Genomic DNA, 24,438 nt, shown 5'->3' with positions numbered 1-24,438 from the left:
TTGAAATCACAATTTAAATCGAGTTCAGCACATGTGAAGTTCGGTGTTTGAGCCAGGTAAGTTTGGCGGATGGTATTTCGATCAGCTGAGGCGTCCTTCGCGCTTACGCCTTGCGTAAAGAACGCTACAGCTGATCCGAATATAGCCTGTACCTTGCTCTCAGATAGTAGCCGGGATGTCGCTAAAACATGTCAAACCAAAATAAGGCCTGCCTGGTCTGGGAAGAGGGCGGGGGTGATGACGCCTCCTCTCTTCCCCAGCCGGGCTTGTTTTTCGCGTCAGTTTTCTCGATCTCTGCGCATTACTATCTTGAAGCCTGGAACTGGATAATCCGAACACGATCAGCCAAACTTAACAGGATCAAATGCCGTACGTCACGTGAACCGAACTCAATTAATTGAGTTTAACTTATTTGATATACGGTTGTCAGCTTAAATTTCATTCATGGCGTTTGCCTTAGCTCTTCCCTGTGAGGCCCTTGTAGCGTTAAATATTTCTAGTTTTTACATTGTATTTATTTATTTATTTAGCTTCGCCTAAGTAGAATACAATCTTTATACATGAATAAGTACAAATTATTAGGCGGGGAGACCACTACAGCCTAACCAATTACAGTGGATCCCTCGAGTGTATTTGAAGCTGAAGATACTTGAGCCAGACCTTTAAATTACTTCATAAAATGTTTTTAGTGCTATAACTACTACACATTGCATATGTTATGTGTCTTTGAAGTTATTTGCATATAATTAGCGCCTGCTCTGGACAATTTTTTTCATATTTTAATTTACGACATAAGACAGATTTAGAATTTCGTTTCCCACAAACGGCAAACGTGAATTTGTTCCACGTGACCAAGTTTTTCCTTTACCTGCCTTTGACTTTTCTTTACTTCTACAAAAAATTATTAGTTTCATTTTTTTTTCCATCCAGAAGAATTGTTTTGGACTTTCTTCATCAACTTATTATCTGTTTTGAGAAATTGTTAACTTGAATCTGCCGTTTGGCGTTTGCCGTAACCGTGATTCTAAATCTCTTTATTATCTACACGAACGTGAAGGTTAGGCAATTTGGCTTGACATGAAGTACCCAATAATTTGTTTCTTAAAGGACTTGCCGTTGATTGGATTGGCGGTAATTTGTACTGGAATGATATGCAAACGGATCAAATTGAGGTGTCTGATATTGATGGCAGATGGCGTATGGCTCTGATATCTGATAATCTTACCTCTCCTCGTGGGCTTGCTCTGGACCCAAGGGATGGGTAAGTTTTGTATTTCTTATGTTCCCCTTCATTCGTAACCTGCAGTGTTAGCAGTTTTAATTGTATTACGGCAATGATCTGTCGTAAAACAGATGTACTTTGAAGGCTGAGAACCAAAGTCACAACGGTTAGTCATCTGAAATTGCGCTTCTGTAAGGAGCCGTAAGCTTGCGTCGCTGCCTTGGGTGCTCTTTTCTTGTTGTATTTACCTAAAGTGTTGGTGTATGTTATTTTGTTTACCGTCAGGTGGTCTATGGCTCACTTGCGAGTTTCATAATTATAGCGGAGCCCCGGCGCGCGAAGCGCGCCAGCGGAGCACCATGGGTAAGAAAATTTGGTAAACCATCCATCAGAGAAAATTTGGTTATGACGTAGCGTACGTCCGTACACTCTTTGCGGGGGGAGGGAAGGGAACCAGGTGTCAGCCCGTCCGGGGGGAGGAGTATGTCCCTTTATAAATCGCGCGATGCATTTGTGCAACCCGCCTTTTCTTGGCGGGAAATCGCGCAAGAAATGGCGTGGCTGTCGTCGCGTTCAAAAACATGTTTACTTCAACTACTTCATTGCATAAGGATTTTGTGACCGTAGTGCTCAGTTTCCAGTAAACTGTTTCGAAAAACTTGTTATGGCAACAAACAATAGCGGATTGAATTCAAACTATTTGCTTGTAAGTGAAGAGCGACGGCAAAGAGAAAGAAGAGAAAGGCATAGAGTAAGAATTAACAGGCGCGCTAGCGAAGAGGATTCAAGTGGAAAATTTATGCGGCATCTGCGACTTGTTCACTGATAGCCGAAGCTGACAAAGTTTTGAGTCATCTTGTGATGTTTTTACCGGTCTTTTTGCACTGGATCTACAAAATGAAATACAGCAGCTATTATTCGTGGCTGGCTTGTTTACTGGGTTGTGGCTGAGAAATGCGCCGCACGACAAAAAGAAATCGGGAATCATCGTTTTCAAAAATAAGCTACTCTTAGTAAGCTTACTTCGCCTTGCTGGACTATGCAAAAAGTCTTAAGCGATTCTGGTCATACGTGATGGGTTTCCGTGCTGCATCTCGACCGGTAAGCTTGAGTAATTTTATTGCATTTTATGTGTTTTTTTTTTCATGTTTATGCCGTCATTTTACGCACATTTGTAAGATTTGAGACAATTTATCTGACCTAGTAAAGAACTTAAAAAGTCTTTAGACATTTTCTGACTGCGACTAGGAGAAAAATTTCTGACAAATAGTTTAGTTATCCTATTGTTTGTAAAAAGAAAGCTTTTAGCGATATTCTTGCCTGGAGTTCATCTTGCAAAATAGCAAACACGGCGAAGACGGCTTAAAACTTAAGGCTTAAATCTGCAAGGTTTTATTCGTGACTCAAGATTTTCAGAGACACTTTAATCTCAAAACACGTCTTCGGGAATAAAAATTGTTGACCTTTAAATGTTTTTTTGTATTATATTTCTTGTCTTGATTGTTTGTCAAGATCTCGTTCTTACATGATCGCTTTGCCAGTTGTTGTTTTCAATTGTCCATGAACACCGCATGCAAGAGTACTTAAAATGCCGCGTGTATCAAATGAATATGGCATTTAGGAAGTAAAATGCAAACGACAATGATTCTGAGACCTCTTCTTCATTACTACCGTTCATTCAAACACTCGACAGCTCTCATTGTAAGTTTTGGCGCTTGGCAAAATTCAGAATTGGCTGGTCGGACGGGTGATTTTGTAAGCTGAATTAAAATATATTTTTTTCGAAAGTTTTGCTCAAGGCCCGTTATTATCCCGCATACTACATAATGGCAGATTAGCCTGACTGAACAGTCCCGTCTAATGGTGAATTCTATATAAAAGCGTTCTATGATGTTGTTATTTTTATAATTTATTGTGGAAGGGAAGTGTGTGTTTCGATCGTCCTGAATACTGAATGAGTGCAATTTGTCTTGTAAGATTATTCCGTAAAAAACTGCCGAATTATAATTAAAATAGGGCAAAAAATTGACATAAATTCTGTCCGAGGTCTGAAAACAAACAAACAAAAAAAAAGAGAGGAAAAGGGAGACACCGATAAGTTGTAAGGAGTAAATTGGCTGCTACCGGGGACTATGCGTGTCTTTACGGCCTTTGTAGCACAAAATTATAAAATAAAGGTGGTATAGGTGGGCACATAAGTGAATTTGCTTGGGAAGAATCTGTTTTTCACGCCTAATCTACTGTTGCCAAAGGTGATTTGTATTTATTAGGTGTACAAATGAGACTATTAACCCGATATAAGATTTTAGATGTCGCTTTATTTTTGCAGTGTTTCCAAATTATTTTTTCTCTTAAGTCACCCAGCTCCACACTTAAACGTCATATGGATCTCCCCAGTTCACTGATTTGTGGATTACAAGTTTATTGTTTGATTTAAATTATAAATTAATTAATAGAGCTACGCTTTTAGCCCTGCCTAAATCTATATATTATAAATGTGTGTGAGAATATCTTCCATTTGATTGGTCGCACAGGGGAATGTTTTGCACAAACTCAGACGATGGAGCACATGATGCGATTGGTGATTTAACTTTGGCTGTCAGTTGATGCATCCAACAAAGTGTTCTCTTTTGTTACAGTGATATTACAAGGCTATGTTTACACTATGGGAGATTTTCCCTGATTCGTAAGAAATTTGGCACATTTTAGTATAGTTGAAATTGCTTATTTGCCCTTTGGTATGTCAATGTGGCAAAAATCAAAATTTTTGCCATATTCAACATTTCCTGTGGTCAAAAATAAATGGTTATGTGCGTTTAAATGGGATGTTTTCGCTGTAAGATTTTATTCACAGATTTATTTTGCTCAAGGATGTTACTCCTACCTAATGTTGGTGGCTAATTGGAAAGTACAGCTCTTAGAGTTAAAAAAAAAACATTGGTTTTGTGGCAGGTTACTCTTCTGGTCAGATTGGAGTTCACCACCTCGTATAGAGAGATCCCACATGGACGGCAGCTCAAGACAAGTTCTAGTTACTACTAACATTGCATGGCCAAATGGAATCACACTTGACTTGCCTAACAGGTGTTTTATTAGTGCTTACCGTCTATCAATATCACACAAACATTTAATAATTTCGGTAAATGCTCTGTTAGTTTAAATTAAACCAGGGTGCAAAGAGAGTCATTTTTACAGTTTGCCATTCAGGCAAGCGGAGGATAGCATATGTTAGCCCAGACCTCATTTCAACTAGCCCCAAAAACGTTTTTATGAGCAGAGTTGATTTCACAGTTCTTCTGTAATATGAATTCCTCAAAAAACTTCACTTGCCCATCGGGCAAGTTAAGAACAGAATTCACTAGCCCGATAGCAAAAACCACTACCCTGGGATATCGGACACTACTTTCTTTACAATAGGAGAGAACCCTGGGAACGAGGTTGCTTTCTTTGCACGCTGATTAAACTGAATGATATCTTATATAGTGACTTCGAGTGTATTGTCAATAATAATAACGAGTCGAGTATATTGACAATTCAAATTTGGTCCGTGGTTGGTTATGAATAAATCAGCCAGGGGGATGTGAGCCAGTCAGTAACGGAGAAATATTTTAAATACATAATAATAAACTTTGTTTAATTTGTTATATAACATCTGTATACGACTTTCTTTTGTAGACGGTTGTATTGGATCGATGCAAGACTGCATTACATCGCCTTCTGTGATTACAATGGCGCTAATCGCCACACAGTTCTAAGAGATAAAAATAAAATACTGCTTCCCTTTTCTATCACGGTGTTTGAGGACATGTTGTACTGGTCGGACAGGGCCAGGGGAGGGCTAAAAATTAAACAAGGAAACAAGTTTCACGGTGGGAATCACTCACTGATTCATTTTGACCTCTTTCGTCCAATGGACGTACATGTTGTCCATCCTCTCCAGCAGCCTAAAGGTAATTAGTAACAATATTTTACAATAAACCTTCCTTTAAAGGACACCTGTTCAAGATGGAACCCTCCCTAAAACGGGTATTAACATCTTAGAGTTGATCCCTGTCGTTCTTTAAACCTGGTTTTCGCTAGGGCATAAGAATAAGCATAAACATAAGGACATACGCACGCGCAGAATTGCCTATTTCACTCAATTCTCGATACCAGCTCTCCTCAACCTCAATAAGATGGCGGACGCTTCGTCTGCCATATTGCTTTTGATATGTTCGCATGAGGTCTGGGTCAAAGTGGCCTATGATTGGTCCACGGCCTTGTGCTTATGCATGTGCTAGTGTCGACTCCGTTTTCACTAGTCAAAGCTGCGACATAAGCATAAGCACAACCACAGGAAGAAAGAATTTGTCCGTTTTTCTTGTGCTTATTCTTATGCCTATGTCGACCCAGTTTTCACTTGCTTACACATGTGCTTGTGCTTATGCTTATCCGCTAATGAAAACCAGGCTTTAGCCTTTTATTTGTCTCTTTTTAAGGCGGACAACCCTAAAACGGACACTTGCTGCTAGTTCCAAACTTGTCTGTGCTGGAAAACATTTAACTTACTAACATTGTTCTGCAAACCTCGTTTTCTGATTGGCACACGTATTTGGTATTAGCTCGTAGAAAGCTAGCAGAATTGATATCAGTGTATGTCACTGAATCAGTATTTGGTAAAAAAAATCACAGAAGATGCAGTGAGAGGACTGTATCTCCATTTCTCTTGGCATTAGAGACCTTAAGATACCCCGAAATCGGTGTACGGGTAACGGGTAGCGCCATGTTTTTTTCATTTTGTGGTGACGTCATCGACCGTACCCGGTAGAACCAGCCGTTTTTCCGGGGTAGACACCAGTTTACCCGTAGAGGATTTACGAGTAGCTGCAAGTCCTTCATGATGGAGAAACGAGTAAGTTTTTAAGACTTTTTAAGTACAAATGTAAATTGTATGACTCCTTGGCAATGTTATTGCAAGTCTGTTCAAATAATTTTGCCAAATTTGAATTTTAGCTGTAAAGAAAGCGCTTCAAAATGTATTGATTTTGGACCTCAAATGCGCAGGTTGAACTCTGAAACGATATCAATTTGTGGCGGTATTTGGGGGGATTTCTGAGAATTGCTCGAACGTTTGAGTTTCGCAAAAGAAATAGCATTGAAAAATTTAGCATGGGAGTCACTGTTGAAGTTGACAATCAAAGGAATTGTTTGGTGATGTGCCTCGATCGAATGGCGGGGTTTGCGATAACAAGCTTTCGGTCGAGGGACTTCCCGCAAAGTTTCTTGAAATCTTTCTATGATTTTTCAATAAGCTTATGTATGAATGAATTATTTGTTGCAGCTTGTTGTTAAGATATGAAGCGTAGAATTTGAGGGAGATTTTGTATGCATTAAGCGACATGCATGTACAAAATTAATTTTGCGTGCTTGTTCTTCGGGTATCTTAATCGAAATAGTCACGCACATGAACATTTTACGAGTACGGGTACACTACCCGTACCCGTACACCGATATCGGGGTATCTTAAGGTCTCTATTGACCATTGACTTGGGGTTTTCGTCTACCGATAGATATCTCTAGTTCGCCTAAAATTCTGAAACTCATAAAATTCAAGAAAATAACCTCAGCTATTTATTGACTTGGAAGTGGCCTATTTAGAAAGTTCTGTGTAATGTCTTAAAAATATTTTTTGTGAATTATAGAGGAAAATAATTTTTTCCAAATCTGATTTTAATTGAAACGCAGACAAGAGAGCCAGTCGGGATATTCTGTGTAGTGCACTTAGGGGCAGAGCTGTAGTGTTGTATTTTGGTGATTCCAGGGGTGAACTACTGTGAAAATAGCACCTGTTCTCACTTGTGTCTCCTCAAGCCACAAGGATTCAGCTGTCATTGTCCTGTTGGTATGCAACTGATGAAAAACAATAGAACTTGCGAAGGTAACACTTTTAGGATTTTGACTGTATTTAATCAGGACGAAAGATGGATAGAACTAAAAGAAGCAACACATGTTTACGTCCAGGGGAATGCAGCATTGCCGCTGAGTGGTCATTGCGTCGAACTCGGAATCCGCAAGCCTTGGATTCGAGCACCCCCTGACCACTCAGTAGCTGGAATTGTTTGACGACCGCCCGGATTTTAGCTCCTCGGCCATGTTACTGTTAGCATCCCCGGAGCCCAGCACTGGGGAATGTTTGGTTTGAATTGTTTGTTTTGTGATTCTTTGATTTGCGATCCTGCAAACTAGCTAAAGCTGCTAAGTACACTTCCCCTACGTTTAGATTTTACATTATAATCAGTCCTTCGAAGATGTTCGATTTTTTTTTTATAAGTTTAAGCTCTTAACTGGGGTTAATGAGCCCAAAGGGAGTACTAGTTCTTTCCTCACTTGTCCCTAGTGTACTCCAATCTCTTCACCCTTGTAATCAAGGCTTGTGCAGTAGTCAATAGCTCACTGTTTAGCTCAAAGTACTTTCACTTTTACAATGTTGAAGTGGTTGCCAAAGCTTCCAGTAATTTTCCACAACGTTACATGATTCTCACCTGTCTTGCCTTATGTAAACCCCTCGTACCATTAGTCAGCCACATTTCAGCTTTGTTCTTCAAGCAAGTGCCTAGACTCGCACTCTTTAAGATTTTATTTTTCCCACCCTCCCACCCAACTGGAAGCTTTGTCTTCTTTAATCTTTATGGCTGTGCTTTGTCCTGAAACTGGAATTGTCAAAAATTCCTTTTTATTTGAAACTTAGATACCTGTACAAGATCGCTTCGGTTTCAATGCATAGATATAAGTTTTAGTTGAAATTTAATTGGGAATCGTTTGTTACTGTTTGGTAGAAATTCGTGCGTTTCTTCTGTATGCTAAAAAGACAGTGGTGAGTGCAGTATCGTTAGATCCAAGAAACACAGGTGATCAGGTGATACCCGCGAGACAGCTTAAGACAGCAGTGGGCGTGGACTTTAGTTATGAGGACCAGTACGTCTACTGGAGCGAAATCACTGCGGATAAAATCTCCAGGCAGTTCTTGAATGGCTCCGGCTATGAAACTGTGGTTTCTGATGGTGAGTTTTTACATTATTTAATTGAGCTAGGTTGGAGAATATTAGAAAGCCTTAGATTTGAGGATGAGAACGAGTACGAGTACTAGATTTAACTTATAGTTTTAGCGCATGTTCTCAAAAGAAGACACCCGGAAAGCTTCATTGTACTTTTTTCACCAAAAAGGTTAGTACTGTTAATTAAACTTAAGGAAGTTAAGCCCTCTCCCGATCGCGAAATGATAAAACTTCTTACATTTGATACCTTGTTCCCGCCAGTACGACTTTCTTGCTAAATCCCGTGGTAGAATGACGACAGCTATCACGTTTTCCCACTCACGCGCGCGCAATATTTAGTATTGAGAAAATCTCATAGTCGTCCTTGTCCTCGAATCTAAAGCTCCCTATAGTATTTACATAATCATCCTCAATCAATCAATCAATCAATCAATCAATCAATCAATCAATCAATCAATCAATCAATCAATCAATCAATCAATCAATCAATCAATCAATCAATCAACTTTATTTAAGAATGAGGATCATAACAGCAGAAGCTGATAAAGTATTCGTACAAACTCTGAAGCAGATCGAGATAACGTTGTTTTTACATACGAACTGAGTAGATTATAATAATAATAATAATAATAATAATGATAATAATAATAATAATAGTAATAATAATGATAATTTTATAACAAGTATAATAATAATTTAATGACTTAATTATATTGCGCCTTTTGCATGTGGTGATCAATAGCGCATTACAAAATAAAATATATATATATTAAAAACGTTATCATTAAAATAGGAAATAATTTTTTAAATGATGACCTGAACAAAAACGTCTTAAGTTTGTTTTTAAAAACACTAAGCGGCGTGACATAACGCAGATCAGCCGGAAGGCCGTTCCACAGAGCCGGTGCGACAAAAGTATAAGACTTGCCACCATGTGTAGGGCCCATTTTTTCCTGTGTAGTGTCACTAACATAGATTGTTTTTTGGTAACTGTTGACAGGTTTGTCTAAGCCAGAGGGTATATCATATGACTGGACGGCAAGGAACATTTACTGGACAGACTCAAACAAAAAAGTCATTGCAGTGGCTCGTCACGATGGCAGCTACCAGAAGGTCTTGATTTCATCAAAAGTGGCAAAGCCACGAGCAATTATTGTGCATCCTTTGACTGGGTAAGCTATATGCATTGTGTCATTTACAGTCAAAACCTATGGTAAGCTGACACCCTGTATTAAGCAGACTTTACCGTGGGTACCGTTGTTGCCAGCTAATCAGGGTAAAAGTGTCATTTTAACTTGCCCAAATTTTTGTTGATGAGCAGGTTTGATGACAGTTCTTCTGTGATATGAATCAGTCCCCCAAAGACCAAGCGTGATGTCGGGACGGCTGGATATTGGCCAATATCCATCCATCTTGACACATTTGTTCAGTAACGAGGACGTGGAAGCAATCGTGACAAAACCAACACGGGAGTTGTAGGGAGCGACTCGAAAGTAGTTGTCAGCCATGGAGAGGAAGCATAAGATTCGAGTTGCGATTGCCGAAAAGCTTCAACAAAGGAGCTGTGTAAAGTAAACTGTGCTCTGGTTATTTTGACCGGAGAAGCGTGGTCAATAAATGATTTATTTTATGGCCAAAAACAGAACTTTTTCTTGCGGTGACCGTAGCAGGAAATCCTGCACGGGCAAGATGGGCCTATCTCAGTTACCCGCTTGGGTAGCCAATCAGAAAACATAATTCGCTTTATCTTGCCCGCTCGTGGATTCATCCATATATTAAGTCATTTCACATGAATGGAAGCGTGATTATTCATTATGCTGACGATAAAGTGCTTGATATTTCTAATACATGTGAATTGCATCGTGTCCATTTTCAGTTTGCTGTTTTGGAGCGACTGGGAAACCGGGGATCCAAGAATTGAACAAGCTTTGATGGATGGGTCAAACAGAACTCGAATCAAGACATCAGGCCTTAAGTACCCTAATGGGCTTGCTATAGATTTTAGTGCTCAACGTCTGTATTGGTGTGATGGCGGGACCGATGAAATCGGATCGATGTCCTTCAAAGGAGATGCGCAACAGATTCATTTTCGGTCACCTCATCCTTTTGCTGTGAGTGTATTTAAAGATGCGCTGTACTGGTCAGACTGGACTAAAAAGGCTATCTTTAAAGCTCCTTTAAATGGCAAGAAACTGGTGCTGAAACAGGACAAGGAAGTTCACTATGGTGTGAGAGTGTATGCTGAGGAGAATCAACCAGGTAACAGTTAGAAGTTTGGTCGTTAAAATTCCATTGAAACTCCAATGAAGGGGTAGTAGGGGAGGGATAAACGTTAAAAAGGGTTGTCAAAGACTGCAAGTATCTTTTTCTTTTACCAGCTGGTGTTTCTTTTTTTGGATAGCTTCGAAAATCATTGCTTTTTTAGCTTGAGGCTCCATGTTTGTGTTGTTCTGTTTTAATTCATGCAAGTGAAAACTGGCAGTGTTTTTTCACGCCTTCTGTCACACCACTTTTCACCGTGCTTCGATCACTTGCTGCTCTATCCCGGGCTTAGTACATCTGAATTTAGTCAAAGCTACGTTATCAAGAATCAACCAATTGCAAAGGATAGTAAGTAAGTATCGCATTTTTCAGCCTTTGATCTCTATAAAAGGAAATATGAGAACAATATTTTGCCGCCATGCAGCACGATGTAGATTGATTCTAGTGGATTTCACTCGCTCAAAGTGATTCAATCGTAATCGTTATTTTGGGCTCTTCTCAGTCAGGATTAAATGTTTATCGTTGTGTTTTTACAGGGATTAGTGGTTGTAGCGTAGAAAATGGCAACTGCAGCCAGCTGTGTTTTCCAATGGGATCAATGCCTGTGAAGTGTTCATGTGCAATGGGATATGAATTGGCAGCAGATGGAAAGACCTGCAACAGTGCGGAAACGTTTTTAATATACTCGACATCTTCAGGTTTGTTCTCTAGATTCGATTTCAATCGTCTCGTAAAATAACCCCTGACTAAACGAGCGCGAGGTAGTTTATTTAACGACCTCACACCGTGACCCCAGAACAATAGAGAGGTCAAGCATCACGTTTACGACAAACGGCAAAGGCAAATTTGTACCACGTGACCAAGTTTCCCCATTTACTTGTCGTTTGCTGTTCTTTATTTCTAGACATAAATTAGTAGTTTCACGCAATTTTTTATCCGTAAGAATTGTTTTGAACTTTTTTATCTGCTCGTTTTCTATTTTGAGAAATTCTGAACTTGAATCTGACGTTTGTCGTTTGCCGTATACGTGAAGCTTAAACTCTATTATTAAGTGCAGCCCTTACGCTCGCTCGGTTAGTAAGGGGTTATTATTCGTTGGCTGATCCCGATAGAAGCACATTTAAAAAAACATTTAAGAGAGGCGTGCGAGGCGTCTCAGTCAAAACGTTGTTGGGCATATACTTTGTAAAATGGGGTTCATAATCGGTTCTTTTTAGGCATATTCGGTGGTTCTTATTTATATTTACTTTCTTTCAAGAATAGGAATAAACCAAACCAAGTGTGAATCCCCTCATACAGTGTAAGGCTAAATCCTTTGGGTGTTTAAGCCCGCGCTTAGCTGATCTTAAGCTCAACATTCTGACTGAACTTGTGTTTTTTCAGTCAGTCTGTAAATTCCCTGCCGGTATGACATTGCTACCGTACCTTGCAAAGGTTGGAAAAAAAAAAAAAGGAAAATTAGTAACAACAAAAGCGTAATAAGTTTATTAATTGTTTTCCAATGGTAATAGAATATCCCTTTTTCATAGAAATCCGTGGTATCTCGCTGAACCCTGGAAGCAAAGCAGAAGTAATGCAGACTTTAGGAGTTCCTCGCAACTGCTTTGCTGTGGATTTCTACTTTAATTCCAGTCTGATCTTCTTTGCGGATGATCGTTCAAATACAATAAGCCAAGTATCTCGGGTTGGAACGGACAGTAAAGTTATCATAAACTCTGGTTTACGTCGGCCCCAGGGGCTTGCTGTTGATTGGGTGGCTGGAAATATATTTTGGACAGATGCTGGAAACGATGTTATTGAGGTATGTGTATGAATAGCAGATTTTGTAACTTTTTGTATTGATGTTGGTTATGACTAAGATAATATAGGCCATTTTCACATTACAGTCGAACCTCCCATAAGCAACCACCAAAAAATGCGAAGATTTGGTGGTCCCTTGCTGGAATCGACAAACAGGGGGTCCCTTTCAAAAGCCTTCCCGACACATCTGCTTTTGGAAGATATCCTATTGTCAATAAGAGTTTATCGTATACTCTGACAGGCTTAGTGCATACAGAGAAAAGGGACCACATCATGCGTCATGTGGTCGCTTACAAGAGCTCGCGGTCGCTTATGAGAGGTGGTCGCACGAGAGGTTCTAATTATTGCAGCTTTGACTAAGAAAATGTTGGTGTTTTGTATCGGTGGTCGTTCATGGGAGGCGGTCACTTACGAGAGCTGGTCGCACATGGAAGTTTGGTTGTATCAAAGTTCGTTATTGGCACCGAGGCTGAGGTGTATAAAACAAAAAGGAATTGCTAAAATTAACAAAACGGCGGCTAGAAAATTGAAATAATACGAAGGTCTTAATTTGCACGTGAAATGCTGCTGATATTATTCTTTATGTTCATATGTAACTGTGTGATAGGAGGCAAATCGTTAACGTCAGAGTATTCTAGTGTCAGTTTGTAACACTATAGCGGTATTTAGCAAGCGAATACAGCCGTCTCTCATACGGCGCTGCCCGCCGCGGCGCACTGATTTTGCTGAGAGACGTCTGCGTTTTAGCCAAAAAATTCCACACCAGTGACGTACATTTATCTGTGATTTGCTGACGAAGTAATTGTATCCTATCAACTATTTTCTGTGAATGGTAGAAAAAAGACAAAAAGATCAGATGTACAGCACTGAATCTCCCCGCCGCTGGGACGCTCCCCGAGAGAGCTGTTTTCAGCTGTATTTGCAGGCTATACCTATAGCGGACGGATAGCTGGAATTTGTTTGTTTTGTGTTAAAAGAGAAATAAGTGTATTGTTTGACCAATACTAACCTTCGCTCGGTTTTTTTCCTTTCTAGGTAAGTAGAATGGACGGCCGATACAGGACTGTGGTAATCTCAACAGGATTGTATGATCCCAGAGGAATTGCAGTATATCCTGCGAAAGGCCTCATGTTCTGGACAGACCATGGGACAAGGAGAAAATCAGGAATACAAAGAGCTGCAATGGACGGGTCCAACCGTCGAACTATTGCACAGGGACTGAACGTCAAGGGTCCTGTTGGGATTACTTTGGATTATACCGAAGACAAGGTCTACTGGGTGGATGAGTACCTAAGGACCATGTGGAAAATGGATCTTGATGGTGGTAAGAGATTTGTTCTGTCAGTTCTGAACTAAACACAATAAAAGCAGCAGACTGCTTGTAGTCCGCCTTTTTTTGCTTATACAGTAATTTACAAGGTTAACTATACGTTTATTCTTACAGAATGCTTTTCAATGTTGCTCAATACAGGTAGCCTAGAGCCCGTCATAAGCGCAACATTGCAAGTTCCGTACGGTATAACCCTGTTTGACCGGTTTGTTTACTGGACTGACTGGGGAAACATGTCAGTGTTAAGAGCTGACAAGTACAATGGGACAGGTGTGGAGGTGCTCACAACAGGAGTGAGTCTTTTAAGGGATTTGCGCGTGTTTTCGCCTCAAAGGCAGCCCCAAGGCGGCCCATGCGTGGACAATGGTGGCTGCGAAGAGCTCTGCTTAGCTGTGTCGACCTCTCAAAGAAGGTTTGCTTGCATCGATTAAATTCAATTACTTTATTTCCAATTTTACCCTTTTTGTTGCAGTGGTTTTCTCTCCTGCAAATGGATTTTTCGTTTCCTCCTCCCTTGGAAACACGCAAGGACGGTGGAATACCAAAGCTGCAAATAATCGAGTCTATGTCCGACTAAAATTTTGCTGAGGTCGGATTTGATTTCGGCAAAGTTATATTTAAAAAGACTATCTTTTTGCATTTGACTGAAGTCTTCCTGGAGTGTTATATGTGCCGAGAATTGTCGTATTAACGAAATAACATGGGGAATGTAAGAATGTAAGACAGTAATATGTTTATTTACGAATCTCATACCAGCCACACACAATTTTCCTCAAGAATCGTTAAATGCGTCCTTGATTGAGTCCGGCAAAGTGTTTTTTTGCCCGAGAACAGTAGTGATTAAGCGGGAAGAAGTCCTTTCAAGAACGATACTTCTCGTAGACTGTCGTGTATTGTGTCTTGACGCCTGTTTGTAATATCGTGTGTTCACACTGCTTGCATTGTAGGTGTGTTTGTGTGTCTGGCCAAACAGCGGCTGATGGCAAGTCTTGTGTTGATCCAGCTGGCTTTTTAATGGTCAGTGGAAACAAAAAGATCGGCTTTTTCCCTCTCAATCCACTCATCCAGCCGCCACTTTCATTCTCTCCAATAACTCGTCGAGTGGGAAATGTTGTTGGGCTGGAAGTTGACTTTGAATCCGAGCTTATTTACTTCGCTGATACGCGTGGAAGAAGAGGAGCTATCAAGGCAGTGTACCTTAATGGCGCTGGCATGAGGGTGGTTGTAGGTGGTATGTTAAAATTTATGGTGATATATGTATATGCGTTAGTGAATAAGTGTGCCAAGGTGGCTATATATTGGGCAAGTTTTTCTCTTCGCCGCTAAGGTAAGTTAGTTTTTGTTACTTTCGTCTTAGGTTTGTGCATGTAACATTTAGATTGATATTCTACTTCAGGCTTGCCTTGCGTATAGTACTTTGAATGATCAGCAACATGAAAGATTCTGTGGACGAAAGCGGTTCGTCCTCGTACTGGGCTGGAAATGCATCTTTTTTTATTTTCAACACTAGACACAAACACTTGTTACTGGGCTGCCTGTGCGCTCAGTCATAAAATGGGCTTTCGGTCGTCTGCGGCGAAAAACGGCCTCCCGGGGGAGGGAAGACACGAGGGTCTGGTACCGAGAAACGATGTTCTCACAAATGGTTTCATATGAGTTTCTCTTGCACGGAGCCTTGCAGGGATACTTTTTGTACCTCGTCTGCGCTCCCCCTGAAAAACCCACAAAGCGTTGCGAACCTGAAGAAGGCTATTTGCGTTGTTCGAAGCGATTCGATTATGGGAGTCACTCTATAATTTTTTTAATGTTCGAGTTTAAGTCAGTTAGATGATGTTGGCGCTGGGAAACTCAGAGAAATGCTCGCGTTGCATTCAAACCGACACACTGTTCACGGTAGGTTCACACTAAAAGATGACTGTGAGCGTCAGGTTTGGAACGCCGTGGCCGCTTCGTGAACTCAAAGAGAGAATTATCGATCGATGTAGTACATGAGCAATTAAGAAGCATAATTTATGAGCAAGGTATTTCACCAGTTGACGACACTATGGCTGAAGACTTGATTGTAAGCCTTCGTAGTCAGTGAAGCGAACAACTTAGTTGCCGATGAATGGCACTACGCACGTCCATGAGCGAGGGACGTGACATCCCCACTATCACCATTTGTTGGGAGGAGCGTATCTGAGTTAAGTTAATGACAAGCTTAGGTCTGTTGTCGAGTTTGTCATTGTTGTCAGGGTTAGTCATCAGGGACAAAAAGATTTTCTGGTAATGTAGGCAAACGATCAATCTCCTTCATGGCAACACGGGTAAAAGTTAAGCCAAATTTCCATAACTTTGCCATGTTAGAAGACTAGCTTTTCCTTTAAATATTTCCTTCTATTTAATGCAACACACGCCACTTTGGAGGTCTAAATTTCGGATACTGAGGATAAAGAAGACACGGACAAAAATAGGGACTCTGAGAATTTCGCACACAAGTTTAAAGCTTCACCGGTACATCCCATCCGGGAGCTTCATAGAGAGCGACTTGAGGAAAATAGGAGCTATTACTGACAAGGTTTGGTGACTGAGTAGAGCATACAAGTGTAGCCCACGTCGAGGTTTCAGGGGGTTTGCTTTTGTTTGTATTTGTATCTTGCTAAGCTTTTATCATTAAATTTGTACATGATCTTGTGATCACAATTCTGTGTTTTCGCCCATTCAGCAAGCAGAAACATACCTTTGAAAGTTTTCAGCTCTCGTGATGTTTCTTGTTATTTCTTTTACCATTTTATGAAGGTGTTAACTGAAGTCACCGCAAAATGGAAACTTAAAAAAGCGTATAATCCATTTATCTCGAAACATAACACACATGACTTATACGACCTTTATTTTCGTAAAGGTGTTTTGAATACGAACGAACACAGTCAATGTGAGGGGCAAAAACAGCGTTAACATAAATGAACCATAGGGTTTTAACTAATATAAGGGTCAATTATTGTGCATTGAGATGAATCGCTTGAAAAGAGAGACTTCGCTTGAAGATGTGATCAGAAGTAAACAAAGGCATAATAGTGCGTCACGTTCAGTCTTTTTAACATCCAAGGAGTCACTGTGAATAGTGTTTCCATATTGTTTAGCTGGCACAAAACTTCGGACGAGTTATAAAGCGGCATAGTTATCTTCCATGAAGAAAAGTTCGTCTTGGGTGAGACAAACAGAACTGGAGCGAATTTTTAACTCGCATCGGTATCAGGTAAAAAATATGTTATCGATCGTTTCATCTATTTACATTGTTTGAAGTGCGTGCTGGTGAACGCAACATGCGAGCGAGAAATCTTTAAACTTTTTTAGGTCTCAAAATGCAAAGGATTTTATTCCTTTAAGTTAGAGAAAAATACCATGAGGAAATCTTAAAACTGAATATTTTTCTTCTTGTGGAAAAAATAGTGCGTTTTCTTGTAGACTGTGGACCGCAAATTAGGATCGCACTTTTCACAAACATGCGAATTCTGAAGTTCAGAAGCCAACCGACGATTGCGTTTTTCGCTGCTGTCAATCATCTTAACGGACCTCTTAGGAAACAAAACTTTACTTCACGGGTTCAAAAGGTCATGGTTTGTGATTTGTGGATTTCGATCCATTTTGTGTGTTTCTCTGTTTCAAGGTTCGTTGCTTGTGATCGTAATTATTATTGACGGCAGCGATAAACACAATTGTGAAGGTGGCTTTTGAACTTTTTGTGAAAAGCGCAGTAAAGTCTGCGTGCAGTCAGTGAGGCCCCTGGATCAGGCGGGATCAATGGGCAGTTAACTGTCTGCTTTAGTATACTTCTGGTTTTCATACAATACAATATTTCTGTCTAGTGTAAATCAGCTCATTATACTCGTAGAACGACAACAATTTTTGGAATTTCCAGTTACGTCAAATTAGTTCACGTTATACTGCCACGCTGTATTTTGGGGCACAGAGGGATTAGGGGAGGGGTACGTGGAAATAATGCAAATTGTTTCCTGCTTAGAATTAATGGCTAACTTGTCTATTTTTATTGATAATGGCGGAATTTAAAAGTTATTATACAGCCCCCACTTAAAAATGGTACTCTTTTTTTTGGTTACGAAAGTCTTTCAAAAGGGTACAATGTTCTGAATGAGTTTATGTTTCAGTCTCACGTGAGGTTCTGTCGCGTGCAATGGTTGCCGACAAGGTTTTATGGTAGCCTGAGTGTGTATAGCCGCCCCCTCCCCTCAGAAAAAATAGCCCCTTGGCAGCCCAGTTAAAAATCGCCTTTCGGCGATTCTTGTTATACATAATTCCATTTTATGATACTTTAAGGTCTCAAGAACCCAATATCATTGGCTTTGGACTGGATTACCAAAGAACTCTACTGGACGGATTTGCAGACCAAAACCATTGAAAAGGCTCATGTAAACGGAACCAACCAACACACCTTTTTACGGGGTACCAGGACCGTGTACCCAAACCAGCTTGTTGTCATTGCCTGCCAGAGGTATGACTGTACTAACCACTCCTGATAAAAGGGATATGGGCCCTGACTCCATCATCTTGTATATATTTTTGTTTGCTCTTACAACGTTAAATAAATACTCTTAAATTGCGGCAAAAACACAAACTTTTAAAAACTCAGGACATTCCCGCCTTAGTTAATGATGGAATCAATTGACATCACCGTGATGTCAGGTATTAACACCAACTCTTGATAGCTAGACTAACTGTTAAGGCTTGATTGAGAATATGGCGTACCCCTCCCTCCATACAAAACGTCAGGAATTTTTTTTTCATTTAAACTTTTGATCTTCTCCCTTCAGGCAGGGCGTAGCGTAAGGAACCTTTGTAAGATTTAGAAACAAGAGGCATCTAGCTTTCAGGTGCTGGTTTTGATTTACCGCTCGGTTTACTTTTAGTTCTCTGTTGAGGTCGTTGAAAAAAGTGTATTAAAACACTTTAATGGATTTCAATGTTTAGAGTTGAGCTGAGTTGGCTGCGACGTGTACACACAAATGTATGCTCTATTTTCGTTTATTTCCATCCTTTTCTGTTTGAAAGTATTGCTCATACAAAGTGAATTTCTTTTCTTCTTGCTGCCTTCAAATAGTTATCATAACAAAATTGTCTTGTTAAACGTTCACTGATAAATACCTCTTGTTTTTCCTTAGTAGTAGTATGCACGTTATTCCTTTTAATAGGCTTATAGCATGGACAGAAGGGTCCACAAAGCCTGTACCCGTGGCTTTAAAGACAGCTAACACAGATGGAAGTGATGTGAAGATTCTGGTGAATACCAGTGAGGATGGATACTCCGGCTCGTTTGCTCTGGCCTATGATTACTTACAGAATAGACTCTACTGGTCGGCACCGGGCAGGTCAGTTAAATGCATTTACGTGTATCCGAAGAAATCAAGATTTTTACAGACGCTTAGCCTGTAGTACGGAGGGAATTTCCCCATGGAAGTAAACAATGGGTTTGGTTTTGTATTTCGCAGTCATAACAACTCTGTTTCTTTCGCCCCGGCCCCTCAAATAAAATACAGTTTATGTATTTTTCCGTTTTAGATTTACGTCTACCGCGGGGAACACTTGTTTACGCTCCGTCATTTTTAATAACTGCCGAAAAGCCAATTTTTGACCTAGCTGGGATGTATTCCACTCTCCAATCAAAAGAATATATGTGAAACACATAAGAGAACGCGAAATTAATACTGTATCTCCAATAAGCATGTTACTTGACACAAAGTGTCATTCATAAAACATGAAGATTAGCTACTGTCTTTTTGAATTGAACATTTCTTGATTTTAGTATTGAGACAACTGTTCTGTTTTGTTTGAAACCTCTGAGCTGTTTAGTCTTTTTTGTATGCAGAGTGGAAAGTATTTTGCTGAATGGAACTGGCCGCCATGTTGTTATGTCATCTGGACGTGTATCCACTTTAACCATATTTGGAAATTTCCTATACTGGGTCGAGGAGTTAGGAGCAAGCGTAAAGCGAGCTGACAAAGTTATCGGTGCAAATACTCAGTTGTTAGCAGTTGGGTATCAAGTATCGGCTCTTCAAGTCTTTGCTAAGGAACGCCAGAACTGTAAGTTTAGCAAAGTAGAAAGTAAGGACGTGTCATCTTCATCTTCTCAGTTTTACGGGAGAATTACTTGCTCATATTTTTAATCGTCAAAACCTCTCCTCCCATACTTATAAAAGATAACGCGTAACTTTTTAAAGACTCTTTGGCACTTGCATGCGTGCAGGTAGTGTCGAAAAAGAAGACGCCGAAAACGATAACCTAAGGCCTAGGCCAAACGTCGAACTGTCATGAGAGGAACCAAACTTTGTGAATTAAGTTCAGGAAAAGTTCGACGTCTGGCTCAGTAAAGTTCGTCTGAACGAGTTTGGATCGTCCAACATCTGAAAACCGTCTCCGGGACAAACGTCGATCTTCACATGCGACGAACTACTAACTAATAAATTAAAAATTTGTATTACAATGAATATTTAGCCTCGTTCGGGAGAAAATTTTTTACTGATGTGATTAAGTTGGTTGGTTCGACGCATCCTAAGTTCGACGTCTGACCCAACAGACGATCTTAACTGAATTTATGGCGACCCAAATTAGAGTTTGGTTCGTCGCATGAAAAGCTCGACTCTTGGCCTAGGCCCTAAGTGCTCAGACCCCTAAACGTTTTCGTGTTTTGGGGTATTTGTTTTCCTGCGAATGGGTCTCAGGTCTTCGATCTTCGTTTTGGAGGCCTTCGTTTTTGATACTACCCATGAATGTGCTACCATTTTAAGGGGGCATTCTGGTCATTTTTTTGGAGAAAATGATGTTCATTTGGAAGGAAATAAGTGAGGGTAGAATAGGTATACTCCCAAACCAGTTAGTCCGCTAATGGGATCAGAGGCACCTTGTTGTGGTGGTGGACTATCTGGTACTTTTCTACTAATTATTCACTTCATATTTTAATTTTTAACAACCCCCAAATCAAACATTTTCGCATTTTCCCAAAATTTTAAACATATCTCCCCCCCCCCCCCTAATTTAACTTTTATACATAAAAAACATTCGAAAAATCATGCAAAATTCCCAAATATTATTGAATTAAGGACACTAACTTAATGGAGTCATTTTTTGATTGAATGAAATCTTGGCTAGATTTTTATTTTAATAAGAAGGGTGGAAATCAACGAAAAATAATGCTTTTAACCAGACTGCCCCCTTAAATCACGCGTAAAAACAATTTTAAAGAAGCTGAAGAACTTGCTTAAGAACTAAGAACGCTTAAGCTTAAGAACTCGCTCCAAACGTCAAGTCGTTTCTTTATTATTTTATCGTGTTCTTGTCTGTCCATATCATTTAAATGGTGGACTGCGTTTTCTTAGATGTCCCTTCGAAAGGTCACATGGTATGATCGAGAATACTCATTGAGGGTCGGTTGTTTTAACGAAGCTTCACGCATTCTGAGGTTTTATAAGCTTGTTCAACCCTGATATCTGCCCATTGTTTTCTGTGAGCAGTAAAGCATATATTTAAGAATAGAGAACATTTACCTACTCGAATTAAGCTGCCTATATAAACACATCTGGTAGTGTACTGTTTGCTTTAGACCACATTGCAAGTTAGAATTGTGGAAATAACCTGTAAGACCCATAATAACCGTGTTAATCTCTTTGAAATTGAGCCGGCGCTCATTCCAACCTCTTCTTGCGTATACCTTCATAACACGGACACGGCTCCGGACCTTCTCTTCATCCCAGAATACCAGTCCTTGAAGTATCTATACTACAGACTTTTCTTTAATACAATCTCTCCTCTAATACAGACATTAATTTTTCTCCCCTTGGTGTCCTTTTTAAGGATGTTTAACTTTTATTGAATCGATCCACTACACGGCATTTTCTCCCTAGGCACTGTAAGTCCTTGTTTAAACGGTGGAGGCTGCTCTCATTTCTGCGACGTTCATGCGCAGAAGAGAGTGTGTGCTTGTCCGTCAGGTCTGGTCCTGAAGGATGGATTCCTGTGTGTTAATAAATCAGTGGTATGTCAAAGGCGGCAGTTTGCGTGCTTAAATGGCAATTGTGTGTCGGACATGCAAGTGTGTGATAAAGAGAATGATTGTGGCGACAACTCTGATGAGTCATCTGCACTTTGTGGTAAGTTGAGTTATCATCTGTGTTGGATGATTCTATAGAAAGAAGTCGAGCCAAACAATCACCACAGGGAATTAACTTTATTGGTTGAAGCTTAACATGAGGGCGGGAATTATGAATTTCTTCCAAAGCCAAAGAGGAAGGCAAGATTTTAAGAGTTTTTTGGTTTTTAGTTGACTCTTTCCCCTAGACATTAACCTTTTGCTGACTCTCCTCCCCGCTTCTTTTTCTCCTCGCTTTTTATATGAGTTTTTTCTGGGCATTTGCTAGGCTTGATTTCGGTGGTGACGTTTCCTGCAAACCCCTGAGGATCGTGAAATCATTTTGAAGAAAATGGGGATGGGTAGTAGAGCGAGGAATTTCATTGAAGTTTTCTTGTAAGCTGTACATTTTCGGGGGGGCGGGGATTGGCGTTTTTCTCTACTAGCTTGTTTGAGTGTGGAATGACGCTCATTTGGGTCTGGTCCCCCTTGAGCAAGTTCGGTAAAAGCGTTCTCAGTGACAATGTTGACCAGTCCGATTACAGGAGAATAACATTACATTCCATGGAAGTTGATTGTCAATCATAATAACCACGAAACGAAATAAACAAGTGGATTGAAAATGTTAGCGAAGAAATTGCTAGCAATTGATAAAATAAAAGCTTTTGTCAAACAAATATGTCTCCTGGGCGTTATATGTAAATTTTTTGATAGAAAAATATTGTCTAATGAAACATTTTGCTTCCTTTGAGACTTCTGCTATCAATATCTAAATTTTCTGCTTCGAGCCATTATTAACAAAGACCTTCAAATTTTTTCAAAAATGTGTGCTCCTGATCAGTGGACAGAAATTAAGGGAAAAAGAGCAATTCGCCGTTCGCAGTCCAGTACTAGTCAAACATTTTCTGACCTGTTCACGCATATTCAATTAAGCAGTGGGAAATTTACTTTTCTAGCATCTAACGTCCGATTTTATTTATTTTTTTTCGTACGAGTTGCTGATTGGCCCACAACCAGCTTTCTTGGAATTTATGTTTTTTTTCCTGTATTTCGATTGGTCAACTTTGTCTAGGTGAGCCCGGTTACAATAGTCGCACTGTAACGTTTTTATGATTTCTTTTTCTGATTTGCAGCACAAAGGCAATGCCGAAGAAATAAGTTTAGGTGCACAAGTGGTCAATGTATTCGTTCAAGCTGGAAATGTGACTTTGAACGTGACTGTACTGATGGCAGCGACGAACAAGGCTGTCCCCAGAAGGTAAAATAACCGATATTTAATGTAAAATATAAACTGATGTACAGGGTATTGCCTTTGCTCTATAAATGACTAGATCGTCGCTCAGCTCGGGTGATTGTTTTTCATGGCAATTAGGAAGCTAAGTGTAAAGCGTGGCACACATTAACCAGTTTCTCATTCTCGTCATAGACATGTGCGACACACAGATTCACGTGCGCTAATGGCCACTGTATCGACATCGAGTGGAAATGTGACGGCGATAATGACTGTGGGGATTTTTCGGATGAAAACGACTGCCCCTCGGTGACATGCCCTCCAGGGAAAGCAAAGTGCGGAGACAGTAACAAGTGTATTAACTCGGAGTGGCTGTGCGATGGAGATTATGATTGTTCTAACAAGTGGGATGAAAGTAAAGCAGTGTGCAATAGAACCTGCAGCGCTGGTAGCTTTCGTTGTGCTTCAGGGTATTGTATCTCCATGCACTGGCGCTGTGATGGTAAAGATGACTGTGGAGACAGCAGTGATGAACATCTCTGTGCATATGACAATCAGACTTGTCTTGGTAACCAGTTCACTTGTCGCAATAGTAAGTGATTTTTTTTTTCTGGACTTGCCAGCGTTGCATGGAAATAGTCCCTTCTCTAACCACGCGTCACACCAGCAGGCTCCAGTTGTTCAAAAGGTGGATAACGCTATCCATAGGATAAATCACTGTCCAATGGATAACGCGATTGTTTACCCTAATAGTTATCCACTGGACAGTGATTTATCCAGTGGATAGTGCCATCCAACGTTCGAACAGCCGGGCGCAAGTGGCAGGATGTGCAGGTCCGATATTTTTTCCTATTTTTTGAGCCTCTTCCTATTTCCTCCATTTTTAAAACTAAAACCTCCTGTTTTTCCTATTTTTTTAGCTGGTGAGGCCAAAATTTGTAACAAAATTGAAAATGGAATTATAGTTGTATGTGTTCTAGAGTAAGATTTATCATAAAGCAAGTAGTATGTTGACTATGATGTTCTGATATTAGCAAAAATAATAGTTGCATTTTTTTTTCTCTATCGCCTATTGGAGTTCTGTTAACCACTTGGTTATATTGTTACTTTTTGCATATAATTTTCGAGTGCACCTACATGTATTGTATGTCGTGTTATAGTTCTCATGACTATTGAATAATGTTGTTCATAGCCCACTGACACTGCATTTCAGTATCTGTACATGTTATATTTTATTGTGAAGCCTTGCTCGGTTCATATTTGAAACTGAAAACAGGATCAAGTTGTCCTCTCACAAAACAGGTGAGATAAATCATCTTCTCAGGTTCTTGTTTAAAAACCAATCACTAGCTGGATTCTGGATGCTACATGAAAAGAACAGACTCAAGTTTAGTTTGCGGCACAAGCTCTCTTGGTGGGCCCTTGTTAACAACTATACCT

The 24,438-nt window shown here is 40.1% G+C and overlaps 1 protein-coding gene across 1 annotated transcript in view; it reads left to right on the top strand.

The window, feature by feature from the left end:
* LOC140924318 (low-density lipoprotein receptor-related protein 2-like) overlaps positions 1-24,438 on the top strand; it is an 86,838-nt gene that overhangs the window by 34,513 nt on the left and 27,887 nt on the right. The window contains exons 23-40 of the mRNA XM_073374348.1: positions 1,108-1,261; positions 4,175-4,306; positions 4,898-5,172; positions 7,023-7,139; positions 8,038-8,262; positions 9,257-9,428; positions 10,133-10,515; positions 11,055-11,216; positions 12,048-12,319; positions 13,354-13,642; positions 13,790-14,060; positions 14,596-14,879; positions 17,963-18,137; positions 18,835-19,011; positions 19,509-19,726; positions 21,544-21,789; positions 22,901-23,025; positions 23,194-23,590. Coding sequence (XP_073230449.1) covers positions 1,108-1,261; positions 4,175-4,306; positions 4,898-5,172; positions 7,023-7,139; positions 8,038-8,262; positions 9,257-9,428; positions 10,133-10,515; positions 11,055-11,216; positions 12,048-12,319; positions 13,354-13,642; positions 13,790-14,060; positions 14,596-14,879; positions 17,963-18,137; positions 18,835-19,011; positions 19,509-19,726; positions 21,544-21,789; positions 22,901-23,025; positions 23,194-23,590 — 4,074 coding nt within the window. The remainder of the gene's footprint in view (positions 1-1,107; positions 1,262-4,174; positions 4,307-4,897; positions 5,173-7,022; positions 7,140-8,037; positions 8,263-9,256; positions 9,429-10,132; positions 10,516-11,054; positions 11,217-12,047; positions 12,320-13,353; positions 13,643-13,789; positions 14,061-14,595; positions 14,880-17,962; positions 18,138-18,834; positions 19,012-19,508; positions 19,727-21,543; positions 21,790-22,900; positions 23,026-23,193; positions 23,591-24,438) is intronic.

Source organism: Porites lutea, chromosome 14, assembly GCF_958299795.1.
Source record: "Porites lutea chromosome 14, jaPorLute2.1, whole genome shotgun sequence".
Lineage (NCBI taxonomy): Eukaryota > Metazoa > Cnidaria > Anthozoa > Scleractinia > Poritidae > Porites > Porites lutea.
This window is presented reverse-complemented; position numbering and strand designations above follow the sequence as displayed.